At 44.8% G+C, this 14,190-nt stretch overlaps 1 protein-coding gene and 1 pseudogene across 1 annotated transcript in view; both read left to right on the top strand.

Moving 5' to 3' along the window:
• The first annotated feature begins 1,447 nt into the window (after positions 1-1,447).
• On the top strand, positions 1,448-2,666 carry LOC121496465 (annotated as a pseudogene).
• Positions 2,667-10,912: 8,246 nt separating this feature from the next.
• Positions 10,913-14,190, top strand: part of HEATR3 (HEAT repeat containing 3) — a 41,791-nt gene continuing 38,513 nt past the window's right edge. Inside the window, exons 1-3 of the mRNA XM_041768048.1 lie at positions 10,913-11,070; positions 11,189-11,361; positions 13,039-13,126. Coding sequence (XP_041623982.1) covers positions 10,933-11,070; positions 11,189-11,361; positions 13,039-13,126 — 399 coding nt within the window. The 5' untranslated portion in view covers positions 10,913-10,932. The remainder of the gene's footprint in view (positions 11,071-11,188; positions 11,362-13,038; positions 13,127-14,190) is intronic.

The following is a 14,190-nucleotide window of genomic DNA, read 5'->3' as shown; positions in this document are numbered from 1 at the left end:
CCCCCCCCAAAAAATCCCATACTTAAAAAAAATTAATAAAAGGAGCACCTGTTTGACTCCGACAGTAGAGCATGCAACTTTTGATCTCAGGATTAAGAGTCTTACCTATGTTGGGCATAGGGCTTGCTTATTTAAAACAAAATCAGGGACGCCTGGATGGCTCAGTGGTTGAGCATCTGCCTTTGACTCAGGGCATGATCCCAGGATTTGGGATCGAGTCCCACATCGGGCACCTGCATGGAGCCTGCTTCTCTCTCTGCCTGTGTCTCACTCTGTGCCTCTCATGAATAAATAAATAAAATCTTTAAAAAATAAAAAATCAAAAGAGGTGCCTGGGTGGCTCTGTCAGTTTAGCTTCCGACTTTGGATTTCGGCTCAGGTCATGATCTCAGGGTTATGAGATTGAGCCTTGGCCCCATACTCAGTGGGGCCCCCTGCTTTCTCTTTCTCAAACAAATAAATGTAAAAAATGTTAAAAAATTTTTTTTAATCTAAAATACTTATTCTCTACTTGAAGAGATTAACCTGGTAGTGCAAAATAAATAATTGAAAGTTTCTCTACATTAGCAATTGGTGTATTTTTGTCACTAATTTTTTGCTGTTCGTTAAATAGGTGAAATGATAATTTAACTCTGAACTTCTTTTTATTTGTTTTTATTTTTAAAAAGATTTTACTTATTTATTCATGAGAGATACACAGAGAGACACAGAGACATAGGCATAGGGAGAAGCAGGCTCCCTGTGGGGGAGCCTGATGTGGAACTCATCTCTGACCCCGGGATCACAACCTGAGCCAAAGGCAGGCGCTCAACCACTGAGCCACACAGGCATCCCTTATTTTTATTTTTTAAAGATTTATTTATTTTAGAGGGGGGAGTACGCATGAGTGTGGGAAAGGGCAGAGGGAAAGGGCAAGAAAGAATCTCAAGCAGATTCCCCTGAGCATGTTGCCAGAGAAGGGGCTTGATCTCATGATCCTGAGATCATGACCCAAGCTAAAATCAAGAGTCAGACCTCAACAGACTGAGCCACCCAGGCACCCCAAGTCTGAACTTTTTATAGAGAGACTATATATTTATTTTGCATACTTGCAACCATGATTATTTAGAGTAGACCTAGCTTTGCATATTTTAATCACGTTTTACCCAGATTCCCTGGTCAATTTGTAAACTTTGTATACTACTTGAAATGCATAAAACAGCTGTCAGTCATTTAAAAATTTTTTTTCTTGCCTCCATTTTTACTTGAAAATTGGGTAAATCCTGATTTCGATTTGGAATGGAAGGTAATGCAAAAGCAAAAATGTGTGATTGCTTACATTTTTTTTTAAACCAAAGTGATACTAGGTTAAAATAAATAAAACAAGCCCTCCCTTTCTATCCAGCTGCAGAAAGAGCACACAAATAGTCATTTCTGGGAAATGGGTGCTCACTTTGTGGGTGGCAGCATGGAGTTGACTAGTGGGACTGCTGAGCTGGTTTCCAGGGAACTGGTGTCTGTGGCACATGCTCTTTCTCTCCTTGCCAGGTTTTACTTCAACGATCCTGATATTGAGATGGCTTGGGCATCTCAAAGCAATGCAGCATGCTGACATCAGCTATAAGCTGATTTCATCAGTTGACTAACAGTTCCTGAAACTCACCAGAGTAGATGACCAAATCTATTCCAAGTTTTGAGAAAATTTTGAGAAACTCAGGATCAATGGGTTGGACTCAGAAGAGCTCAAATCAGAATCAGTTAAAGAGAACTGGAGGCCATTCTGTGTGACGTTTGACAGAACTGTAGAAGACTAACTATGGTCCTTTGCTGCGACTGGATTGTTCTCTGGGCTACATTGAGCAAAAACACCATCTTTGCTCCCAGGATACAATTTTTTTTGCCATTGAAATTGCTTGAACTAAAAAATAAATAAAATAAAATAAAATAAAATAAAATAAAATAAAATAAAATAAAATAAAATAAAATAAAGAAATTGCTTGAACTGGGAAAGCTATAAGAAAGTTTACACCAGTGTTCATGATAAAAAAAAAAGAGAGAGAAGGCAACCATGGAAGAGAGAAAGGAGCTGACAGGAGAAGAGCAGAAGAAAAAGCCACAGAAAAAAAGTTGAAAACCAACAAAGGAAAAGAAAAAGAAAGAAGCCAACGAGGAATTGAACAAGAGTAGTGAAATAGTCATGTAAGTAGGCAAGGACTAGCACTCTAGAAGCTGTGACTCAACTAGGTCTATAGATGCTACTTGCACGGACCCCTGTGGTTAAGTGTATGTCCTTGTGCAATTGTAAGATCTGCAGAAGGACATCTTTCTAGCCTAATAATCAAGAGCTACTCTGCTTATTCTTTTGCATGAACTGGCTTAAAGACTATTAGTGGGGTCTTAGTTGATTGTTTCTTGGTATAATGTTTCTTGGTTCTCCCCACTAGTCAAGTAAAAAAATTTACACATAAATTTGGTTCCTAAAAAAAGTAAAAAAATAAAATGAGCACTGAAACACATTAGTAATCTTTGGATGACCCAAAGCTAGCCTTGACATGCCCAATGAAAACCAGATGGGAAGGTACCAGGTCTTCTCTGAAGAGCCAGAACTACCTTGGCTGAGAGGGAGTTCAGTGAGACCCAAGCAAGGGCAGTAAGAAACTACCAACAGGGAGGAAATGCTGCCTGCCTGGGAACAGAGAAAATACTCTGCGATATTAAATGGGCTGATTCAGAGGGAAAAAAATTTTTAAGTGGAAAGTTGTTTTTTTTTTTTAAGATTTTAAAATTTAGGGCAGCCCTGGTGGTGCAGCGGTTTAGCACTGCCTGCAGCCTAGGGCGTGATCCTGGAGACCCTGGATCAAGTCCCACATCAGGCTCTCTGCATGGTGCCTGCTTCTCCCTCTGCCTGTCTCTGCCTCTCTCTCTCTCTCTCTTTCTCTCTCTGTCTCTATGAGTAAATAAATAAATCTTTAAAAAAGATTTTTAAATTTATTTATTCATGAGAGACACACAGAGAGAGAGGCAGAGACATAAGCAGGCTCCCTGAAGGGAGCCCGATGCGGGACTTGATCCCAGGACTCCAGGACCACGCCCTGAACCAAAGGCAGATGCCCAACTACTAAGCCACCCAGGCATCCCTTAAGTGGAAAGTTTTATAAGAGTTCTACAAATTGAGATGGCTTTACTATATGACACTCTTCTGCTACAAATAACCTGCAAACAACATCCAAAGCTATCCAGATGAATGACTACTGACATTAACAACAAAGTATCAAAAAACAAAACAAAACACAACAAACTATCAGCTGCTGATCCAGACCCCCAAGTCATGGCAAGAGTCCTAAATCTTACAGCAGAGCCTTTGGGGCACCAAGTGTGGCCATTGACCAGTGATAGGTGAGTCAAGGGATAGCAGGAAACGGGGGCCACATCGAGGAGGGAAGAATTATACTGTATTTCCTTAGAAAATTTTTCATGGCTTAAAAAAATTATACAAATACTATCTGCTCATTCTAGAAAACCCCCCAAAATAAAACAGGCCAAAAATCAGATTAAAAAAAAAATTCTCCTTTAATTCCACCCAGAAACCAACACAAGTGACACTTTGATAGGTATACTTACATAGATACTCTGTGTTTTGGGGCAGCCCCGGTGGTGCAGCGGTTTAGTGCTGCCTGCAGCCCAGGGTGTGATCCTGGAGACCCGAGATTGGCTTGTCGGGCTCCCTGCATGGAGCCTGCTTCTCCCTCTGCCTGTGTCTCTGTCTCTGTCTCTGTCTCTCTGTGTCGCTTATGAATAAATAAAAAAAATCTTTTTTTAAAAAAAAAGATAGTCTGTGTTTTTCCAAAAATGAGATTATACTATATATCCTGCTTTTTAATCTGCCTCTTCACATCACAGCACCTGGTGAACACCTTTTTTACCCTAAGAATAAATAGTCAAAGGATGATGTGCAACAAGTTAGAAAATTGACTCAGATAAACATACTAAGTATGTAGTAAATATAGTAAACATAGTCAGTTCCTTAATGAAGAACCCAGGAGGATGGTGAAGCTGGTTTAAAGGAGAAACAGAAATGTATATAGTCAGTGAGGAAACATTCACTTAACTAAGATTTTCCTAGGTTAGATCTCAAATTGGTGACGTTCTCCAAGGCAATAATGGAATTGTATCCTTTGAGGTTATATTTTCTACTGGACAGAAATAATTTGTACCTCAAGAGGACAAAATTATTTCTTATTTACTAATCTATAATTCAGTCTCAAACTTCAAAGAGTCTAGGCCCGCAAGTAAGCAGTCACTTGACAAAAGTACATTTTTCTAGTGTGATGATTCTCAACTGAGGGCCATGTTGCCTCCCAGGGCACATTTGGCAATGGGCAAAGTCACGCTTGGTTGTCAGAACCAGGGGGATGCTACTGGCATCTAGTGGGGAGAAGTCAGGGTTGCTGCTAAACATCCTACAATGTACAGGACAGTCCCCATGCTAGTCCAAATGGCAATAGCAACTACCTCTACCCATTAGATGCCAGTAGCACCGCCACAGTTGTGACAACCAGAATGCCTCCAAGACATTTCCAAATGTCTTTTGAGGGTCAAAATTATCCCCAGTTCAGAGACATTACTATAGGACTGTGCTGTACAAAATGGTAGCTGCCAGCAGCATGTCGCTAATTAAGTTGAAATGAATTAAAATTGAAAATTGAGTTCTTGGGCAGCCTGGGTGGCTCAGCGGTTTAGCACTGCCTTCAGCCCAGGGCGTGATCCTGGAGACCTGGGATCGAGTCCATGTCAGGCTCCCTGCATGGAGCCTGTTTCTCCCCTCTGCCTGTGACTCTGTCCCCCTGCCTCTCTCTGTGTGTCTCTCATGAATAAATAAATAATAAAATCTTTTTAAAAAAATAAAATTGAGTTCTTTAGCTACACTAGCTACACTTCAGGTGTTTTATAACATGTGTGGCTAGGGGCTACCGTACCAGGCAGGACAGAGAGCACTTTGATTATGGTAGAAAAGTCTGTTGGACAGCACTGCCTCAGAGAAATAATCCTTTGATAGAACTGCTAGATATTGACCCACTATGACATTTAATAAAATATTTAGTTATTTGCTTTCCTTATACCCAAAATTTGGATAACTTTTTTTTTAAAGATTTTATTTGAGATAGAGGCACAAGTGGGAGGGGGGTGGCAGAGGGAGAGGGAGAAACAGATTCCCTCCTGAACAGGGATCCTGACTTGGGGCTCCAACCCAGGACTCTGGGATCATGATCTGAGAAGAAGGCAGAGACCCAGCTGACTGAGCCACCTGGGCGGCCCTACAGTAACTTAAAAAAAAAAAGATTTATTTAAACGGAATGTGAGTAGGGGGTGGGGGGGGGAGAGGGAGAGAGTGAATCCTCAAGCCAACTCCTCACTGAGCGTGGAGCCAATGCAGAGCTCTGTCCCAAGACCCTGTGATCACCACCTGAGCCAAAATCCGGAGTTGGCGGCTTAAGCAACTGAGCCATCCAGGTGCCCCTACAGTAACGTTTATTTATTTTTTTTAAGATTTTATTTATTTATTCATTATAGACAGAGAGAGAGAGAGAGGGAGGGAGGGAGAGAGAGAGAGAGAGAGAGAGAGAGAGAAAGAGAGAGAGAGAGACAGGCAGAGGAAGAAGCAGGCTCCATGCAGGGAGCCCGACGTGGGACTCGATCCTGGGTCTCCAGGATCACACCCTGGGCTGAAGGCAGCACTGAACCACTGAGCAACCCAGGGATTCCCTACAGTAATGTTTTAAAACACAGCACAGAGGTCTAGCGCTAGATGGAGTATAAACCCCACGGCATCAGGGACCGGTCTTAGCTATCACGTTATTCCTAGTACTAGTGCAGTGCCTGACACACAGTAAGCATTCAACAGTGGATATCTGCTGAATGAATGAATGAACAAATGAAGTAAGTGGAATTTCTGATGGGCAGCAGACCCCTTTGCATGACTTTCAGGTTGGCTGTCAGCAGTTACCCTATACAGAGCTTGGGAAAATCTTGAGGACCAAATGGGAGGTCAGCAGCAAATGTGCCTCTCCCAGGCTCTGACACCTGCTCTGGAGGCACTCAACATTCAGTTTTCCTTCCAGAAGGCCTTTCTTGAAATAATCTGTGTAGTTTACAGCCCTCTGATATTTCGAGGACCCGTAAAGCATCTTTGTAAAAGGAGAAACTGAGGTCTAGGGAAAAGAAGCAACCTTCCCTTAATTATATGGTCCGCTAGAGGTGGATCTAGAGCTAGAGGCCCAAGTCTGATTATCTACAGATGGCTTTGCCAGCAGCGACATTCCTGTAGATGACTACTGAGTTGCTTTATGCAGGGCCAGCTGAGGCAGAGGGCAGTAACCACGTGGAGAGAGTGGATATCTCAGGGACTTCTATCAGCTGAGTCCCAAACACAGGTAGTAACAGAGACTGGTAGTGGCCCCTAACCTCCATGGAGCTTAAAACCTAGTGAGGGGAACACACATGCATATTTTGGATGATATTTCATAGACAATCCTAACAGATACAGGGCGCTCAAAGAACACGTAGAGTACTGGGACAGGAGGGAGGATGACGATAGTAGGAGAGGACCTGTGGTACAGCCATCTTTGTAGTGTACATCTCCTATCCCACCATGAATTCCTAAAACTCAGAAGAACTATAAACATATCTGAGACTGGGATCCCTGGGTGGCGCAGCGGTTTAGCGCCTGCCTTTGGTCCAGGGCGCGATCCTGGAGACCCGGGATCGAATCCCACGTCAGGCTCCCGGTGCACGGAGCCTGCTTCTCCCTCTGCCTGCTTCTCCCTCTGCCTGTGTCTCTGCCTCTCTCTCTCTCTCTCTCTCTCTCTCTGTGTGTGTGTGTGTGTGTGTGTGACTATCATAAATAAATAAATTAAAAAAAAAACATATCTGAGACTATGTACCAGGAAAACTGAGATGATTAATGACAGGGTGTGCTAGCCATACAGTTCCCCAGCCCCAGCTAAGGGAAAGTGCAAGGGAGTTTCTGGGATACCTAAGGAGCTCCTGGACAGAAATGATTTGTTGGAAGCATGTGCCAGGGTACTGTGGCAGCATGGGGTATGCTCTGTAAAAGTCTGAATCTGAGTCTACATGGCTCAGTCATGTCCCTATCTGAGACTGTGAAAGATTTTTGAGAAATAGAGATCAGAATGTTTTCTTCAGGAAGATCACAATAATATGAAGGGGGCGAAACAGGATTCCCAGGAATCTGGGAGAACAGCTAGCTCCTATTTAAGACGTGTGTGACCAATAATTGATTATAAGCATTTTTATTGTCTCAAGGGAAGAGGCTTTACTCAGTCTAATTCAAAAATTCCCTCTTGACAAAAGATAATTTGTAGGAAAAAGGGATTGTTGGAAAATCATTGCTTGACTGGATTTTTAAAAAGCAGCTGGTTATGGATTATTAGACTAGTTAAAGGTCACCGGGCTCCTCCTAAAACTGCTATCTCTGTGGTTCCCAGAAGGGATCTTGAGCTCATTAAATAAAGTTTATCATTCATTTTAACAGAAATGCTCATTTCTCCCAGGAAAGAGTAACTAATGAAAACAGATCACAAAGTCCTCCCTAGCTAAGATTTTGGACCATTTTTTTCTTGTTCATCCCCACAGTGAGAGAAACAGCAGGAATATATATATATATTTTAATCTCCTGTTCTGTCTTGATGGCATGCCCTACTCTTTCCTGATTATGTGGTCACTATTTATTCAAGAAATTGCATGCCTATTCTATGCCAGGCAAGCCTTGTTGGGCCAGTGTTGGGAATACAGTGATTTGTGTAAAGAACAACTCTTGTCCTCACAGGGTTTGGTGTGTGTGTGTGTGTGTGTGTGTGTGTGTGTGTGTCTGAGTATTATACACAAATTTAAGAGGTGCCTGGGTGGTACAGTCCGTTGAGCATCTGATGCTTAGTTTTGGCTCAGGTCATGATCTCAGGGTCATGAGATTGAGCACCATGTCAGGCTCTGTGCTCAAATAAATGAATCTGGGTGGCTCAGTTGGTTGAGTGTCTACTTTTGGCCTGGATCTTAATCCTGGGGTCCCTCTCCCTCTGCCTCCCACACCCCCTTCTTCTTAGTGCTTTCTCTCTCTCAAATAAATAAAATATTTTTAAAAAATAAATTTAAATTGTAACTGTAATTTTGAGCTGTGCTTTGAAGGAGGAACAAAATAAGCGCAGTATCAGGGGAGACCTGTCTCCGACTTCGAAATCAGAGGAGATACCTATGAAGAAGTGACACTTGCAATTCACCAGGACTGAGATGGGGACTGGGCCTTTTCAGGGTCCTTCGGCTGAAGACATATCGGCCCTATGGAGGGTGGCTAAGGGGCAGAGCCCAGGAGGTTATGTAAGATGAAGCTGGAATCTGGCCTCGCTACTTCAACCTGCTACCTGGTAAGATTTTGATATTTATTTATTTATTTATTTATTTATTTAAAGATTTATTTATTTATTTATTTATGATAGACATAGAGAGAGAGAGAGGCAGAGACACAGGAGGAGGGAGAAGCAGGCTCCATGCAGGGAGCCCAACATGGGACTCCAGGATCGTGCCCTGGGCCAAAGGCAGGCACTAAACCGCTGAGCCACCCAGGGATCCCCTTGATCTTTATTTTAAAAGAAAGGGAAACCACTGAAAGGTTTTAATCAAGGGAGTGATTATGAGAAAGATGGAAAGAATCACTCTAGGTATTCTATGGATAAGCAGGGTAGAAAAAGAGAGAACTGAAGCCCCTGTAGTCAAGACAAGAGAAAACAATAGCTTGGACTGGGGAGATGGCAGGACAAAAATGACCAAATGGAGAGATGCAGGAAGTAAAATCTACCAATATACACTTGGAGCTCCAAATTTTCCTTGTACTTAAAGTGGTCTTTTTTTTTTTTTTAAGATTTTATTTATTTATTAGCACACTCACGCAAGCGGGCAGCGGGGTAATGGGACAAAGGGAGAGGGAGGAGCAGATTCCCCGCTGAGTAGGGATCCTGATGTGGGGCTTTATCCTAGGACCCTGAGATCATGACCTGAGCTGAAGGCCATGCTTCACCAACTGAGCCACCCAGGTGCCCCTTAAAGTGGCCTTTTATAGGTCAGAAATTTTGTACAAGCTTAGCTACACCTCTGTGACTATTTTCCACAATATGCTATGGTAATTTTATTTCCCTTACTATACAGTACACTCCTTGAGGGGAGGTTGCCACTGGGGAGAACTCTTCTCCCATACAATATTGACCTGAAAGCTCGGAGCTTTGGGAGGTGCTCAATATCTCAATATGTACATGTTTAATTGTAAAGACTACAGAACCCGTGCCTGAGTGGCTCAGTCCGTTAAGCATGTGACTTCAACTCAGGTCATGATCTCAGGGCCCTGGGACTGAGCTCTGAGTAGGGCTCCCTACTCAGAGAGGAGCCTGCTTCTCCCTCTCCCTTGGCCCCACCACTGGTGTTCTCTCTCACTAGCTATTCTCTCTCTCTCTCCCAAATAAATAATCTTAAAAAGACTACAGAAGATCCTCCTGTACAATAACTTGTTTCTGTACTACACTATAATTATTCAATTATAACTAATTATTCATATAATTATATATTTAACACATCTCTCTCTAAACTGTAAACCCCCTAAAGACAGGGGCCAAATATGTCTCGGTTATTGCCTTATTCCATTGCCCAGAACTGTGCATGGTGCTCAGTAAATATTTGTCAAAGAATCTTTTTTTTTTTTTTTTTTAGATTTCATTTGTTTACTCATGAGAGACACAGAGAGAGAGAGAGAGAGAGAGAGAGAGAGGCAGAGACACAGGCAGAGGGAGAAGCAGGCTCCATGCAGGGAGCCCCATGCGGGACTTGATCCCAGAACTCCAGGATCATGCCCTGAGCCAAAGGCAGATGCTCAACCGCTGAGCCACCCAGGCATCCCAAAGAATCATTTTGTTGTTAAAAGTTTCAACCAAACATTTATGTAATACTTATTGTGGGGCTGTGAATGTTCTTAATACCTAAACACACTAACACATTTAATCCTTAGACCAACTCCATTAGGTATGTATTATTGGTGTTCCCGTTTTTACAAATGAGGAAAACCAAGGCAGGAAGATGACCTTGTTAAGGGAGTCCGTCTTATCAAACACTGATTTACATTGGGGCACTCGGGTGGTGCAGTGGGTTAGGCCACCCACTCTTGGTTTCGGTTGGGACCTGATCTCAGGTAGTGAGACTGAGCCCCCTGTGGTCAGGGCAGAGTCCGCTTGAGACTCTCTCCCTCTCATCTCCCCACCCCAAATAAACAAATCTTAAAAAAAAAAAAATGTACATTCATTCAAAAACATTAGCTGGATTTTTGACTGTGACAAGGAGCTGTACTAGGCCTGCAAAATAATCGTGGTTAAATAATTTTGAGCACCTACAAACTAAGTATGTCAGGTTTGGTTTTATGTGCTTTACACGGGATTAGTTAAGCCTCACAATAACCTTGCAAGTTAGGTATCCTCAATCGCATTTGATTATTATGGAAATAAAGGTTCCGCAAGGCTCAGCAACAGCAAATGCCACCAGCCGGCGGGAGTCCCATTAAATTCCTGCCTCTTCCTTCCCAGGTTATAAACACAGGACCCCGCCCCTTGTCCATGTCTGGCCCCGCCCCTTCGTCCAGGTCTGGCCCTGCCCCCTCGTCCAGGCCTGGCCCCGCCCAGTCGCATCACGCCTGCGCACTCCCCGCGCCTGCCCCTCCGCCCCGCCCACACGCGGCGCGCCTGCGCACTGCGTCCCCATGTGGGCTCTGGCCGTCAGCCGGGCGGGCTGAGCAGTGGCGCTGCGACCGCTGCGCTAGCAGGACCCTGCCCCCCCCCCCCCCCATTCAGCGGCGTCCTGCTGTTGCCCTCTGCTCTCGATCTTTCCCCCGTAACGCACATCGCCATGGGCAAGAGCCGGACGAAGCGCTTCAAGCGACCTCAGTTCTCCCCTACGGGCGACTGTCAGGCCGAAGCGGCAGCGGAGGCGAACGGGACCGGGGGAGACGAGGACGACGGGCCTGCGGCGGAGCTGCTAGAGAAGGTGAGGCGGGGGCCGCGAGGGGCGGGTCTCGCGATGAGCCCCGGGGTCGCGCGGCGCCCCCTGCCGCGGCCTCCGCGCCTGCGCTCTGCGCCGCCTCTGACTTGCTCCCCTCCTGCAGCTCCAGCATCCGAGCGCCGAGGTCCGCGAGTGCGCCTGCGCGGGGCTGGCCCGGCTGGTACAGCAGCGGCCGGCGTGGCCCGGCTTGGCGCGGCGGGACGCGGTGCGCCGCCTGGGGCCGCTGCTGCTGGACCCCAGCCTGGCGGTGAGGGAGACGGCGGCCGGCGCGCTGAGGTGAGCGGAGCGGGGCGGGGGGTGGCGGTGGGGGGAGTCGCGGTGGCCAGCCAGCGCCCGGCGGGTGCCACGCAGTTCCCTTGCCTGCGGCAGCTCCGCACGCCCACAACTGCCCAGGGTCTCCTGTTTGCAGAGCGGGGATTTGAACTCAGGCTGCAGACTCCAGAGCAGCCCACGCCGCCCGAGCCACACGCATTCCATCTGTCCGGTTGGCTGCTTTAGCTGCAGCAGCCATCTGGCCAACAGATCCCCCCCGCAGAGCCTCACCTACTTTAGGCTCTCTCCAGGAACCCTCCAGAGTCCCGAGGTTCCGTGAGCTCTCCCGGTGTACGTGGCAGGCGTCCCAGGTGCAGGGGGTTGGAGCAGGGCGCCGAGATCCCTGCCTTCAGAGAACCCATGTTGATGAGACAGGAGACTAGGAAACTGGTAAAACAGGTAATAGTAGATAGTAGGAAGTGCAATGGAGAATACCAAGAGGATGATGAGCCGGAGGTGGGAAGTTTACTTTAAATTCTGATCTGTAGATGACACTTGATCTGATGCATCGGAGCCAGACAAGAAAATCCAGGGAGAAAGCATTCCCGGCAGCGGGCACAGCAGAGAAGTGAGGCAGCAGAGGGCTTGGCATGGTGAAAGCACAGAAAGATTAGTGTGGCTGCACAGAGTAGACGTGGGTATCACAGGACATGGGGTTGTAGAGATGGACAGGGACTTGGTGGTAGCGCTAAATAGGGCCTATTTTGAGCAGGAGTGGCCTGATCTAATTTACCTTTTGAAAAGGCTACTCTGGTGGCTGTGCAGAGAATGGACTGTAGAGGGGGTAAGAGTAGAAGTTAATATTTGCAGTTCTTGCAGCTGTGTTACATTATGTTTCATTCACTGATTTAGCAAGTATATTTTGTGTACCTACTATGTCCTCCAGGCAATGGGCTAGGCTGTGGGCATGCGTCTGTAAGCAAGACAGACACAATATCTGTCCTTAGTGGATCTTACAGTATTGAGGAAGACTGGCATTAACCAAATTAATCACACAAGTGTATAATTACAGCCAATGATAATTATGGAGGGTGCTATAAGAGGATATAACTGGGGATTCAGGGGAGAAAACCATAAAGGAGGGATGGGGATTAGCCACATGCTGGAGGAAACTGCATGTAGGAAGCCCTATCCTCTCCCTGAATCTTAGACATGCTGAGAACTCCTGGAAGGTTGTGGGGACAGCTGATTCATCTCCATATCTTCAATGCCTGGCACAGTGCTGTGCACTCAGAAGGCAAGCAAGCAGTGTCTTCCCAGTTAAAATTCAGTTAATCCACAGTTGCTTGGGGGCCTGTCATTCAGCCTTACCCTTGCTGCCCTTGAAGTCTTGATCCCAAGAAAAGATCCCATCGTATAAGATGATGTGATTTGTTTGAATTAACTAGAAATCGTCTTCTCCCCTCTATTGCCCCTGTAGCCACATACCTGTGTATTATCTCAGACTTCAAAATTAAGTTGTTAATGTAGAGAAAGGATCAGAACAGATGGAAATCTGTGGATTGGTTCTGCAGCATCTTACAGAAATAATAAGCAGTTTTCATCTGGAAAACCTTAAGTACAGGTAGAAATTAATTTGAGAGCTTAAAGTGTTTTGTGACATGTGCTCTGAGAAAAACATATTTTAAATTCTTTGTGTAGAAATCTCAGTGCTTGTGGAGGTTTTGAAGTTTGTGATGACATGGTGACTAAGGATATCATGACTCCTCTGGTTGCACTGCTGAAAGAGGTATGTGGTTTTTAGAGCATCTTCGTGGTAGTTTTTAACTGTAGCTTTTTGTATACACACTTAGATTTCTTTAAAAATATTTTATATATTTATTTGACAGCGCACAAGCAGAGAGAGCTACAGAGGGAGAGGGAGAAGCAGGCTCCCCACTGAGCAAGGAGCCCAAGGTGGGGCTCAATCCCAGGAATCTGGAAACATGGCCTAAGCTGAAGGCAGATGCTTAACTGAGCCACCCAGGCGCCCCCACACTTAAAGTTTTTTATTTTATTTTATTTTTATTTTGTTTTTTAGGGCTTTGGTATTAGTTATTTTGTCTTCCTCCAAACATTTCTATGGGAATTTGATTTCTTTTCCTAGAAACACTGATTTCTCATCATTAATATCAATCTTATTTTGTTTTTCCTATATTTATATGCTAATTGGAAAAGACCTTCCTAATACTATAGACTAATTCCTTTAGACCTTAAATTTTATTTATTTTTTTAAAGATTTTTATCTATTCACGAGAGACACACAGAGACAGAGGCAGAGACACAGGCAGAGGGAGAAGCAGGCTCTATGCAGAGAACTGGATGCGGGACTTGATCCCAGGACTCCAGGATCACGCCCTGAGCCAAAGATAGACACTTAAACCTCTGAGCCACCCAGGCCGTCCCTAGACCTTAAATTTTATAAATTAAAATAATTAGTCTTTATGGATTGCTTATTTTTGTGTCAGGTGGTGTTTTATGTATTATTCAGTCCTTTTTTTTTAATAACAGTTCTTTTTTTTTTTGTAAAGATTTTTTAATTTATTTATTCATAGAGACACACAGAGAGAGAGAGGCAGAGACACAGGCAGAGGGAGAAGCAGGCACCATGCAGGGAGCCCAATGTGGGACTCAATCCAGGGTCTCCAGGATCACACCCTAGGCTGCAGGTGGCGCTAAACCGCTGTGCCACCAGGCCTGCCCAATTATTCAATCCTTGCAGCAGTCTTATTTGAAAGGTGGTATTCCTGTTTTACAGATGAGAAACCTGAGGCATAATTTGCCATGAAGATTACATTAAATTTTGAAATTTAG

Source organism: Vulpes lagopus, chromosome 8, assembly GCF_018345385.1.
Source record: "Vulpes lagopus strain Blue_001 chromosome 8, ASM1834538v1, whole genome shotgun sequence".
Lineage (NCBI taxonomy): Eukaryota > Metazoa > Chordata > Mammalia > Carnivora > Canidae > Vulpes > Vulpes lagopus.
The sequence above is the reverse complement of the archived record's forward strand: the minus strand, read 5'-3'. Positions and strand labels throughout refer to the sequence as shown.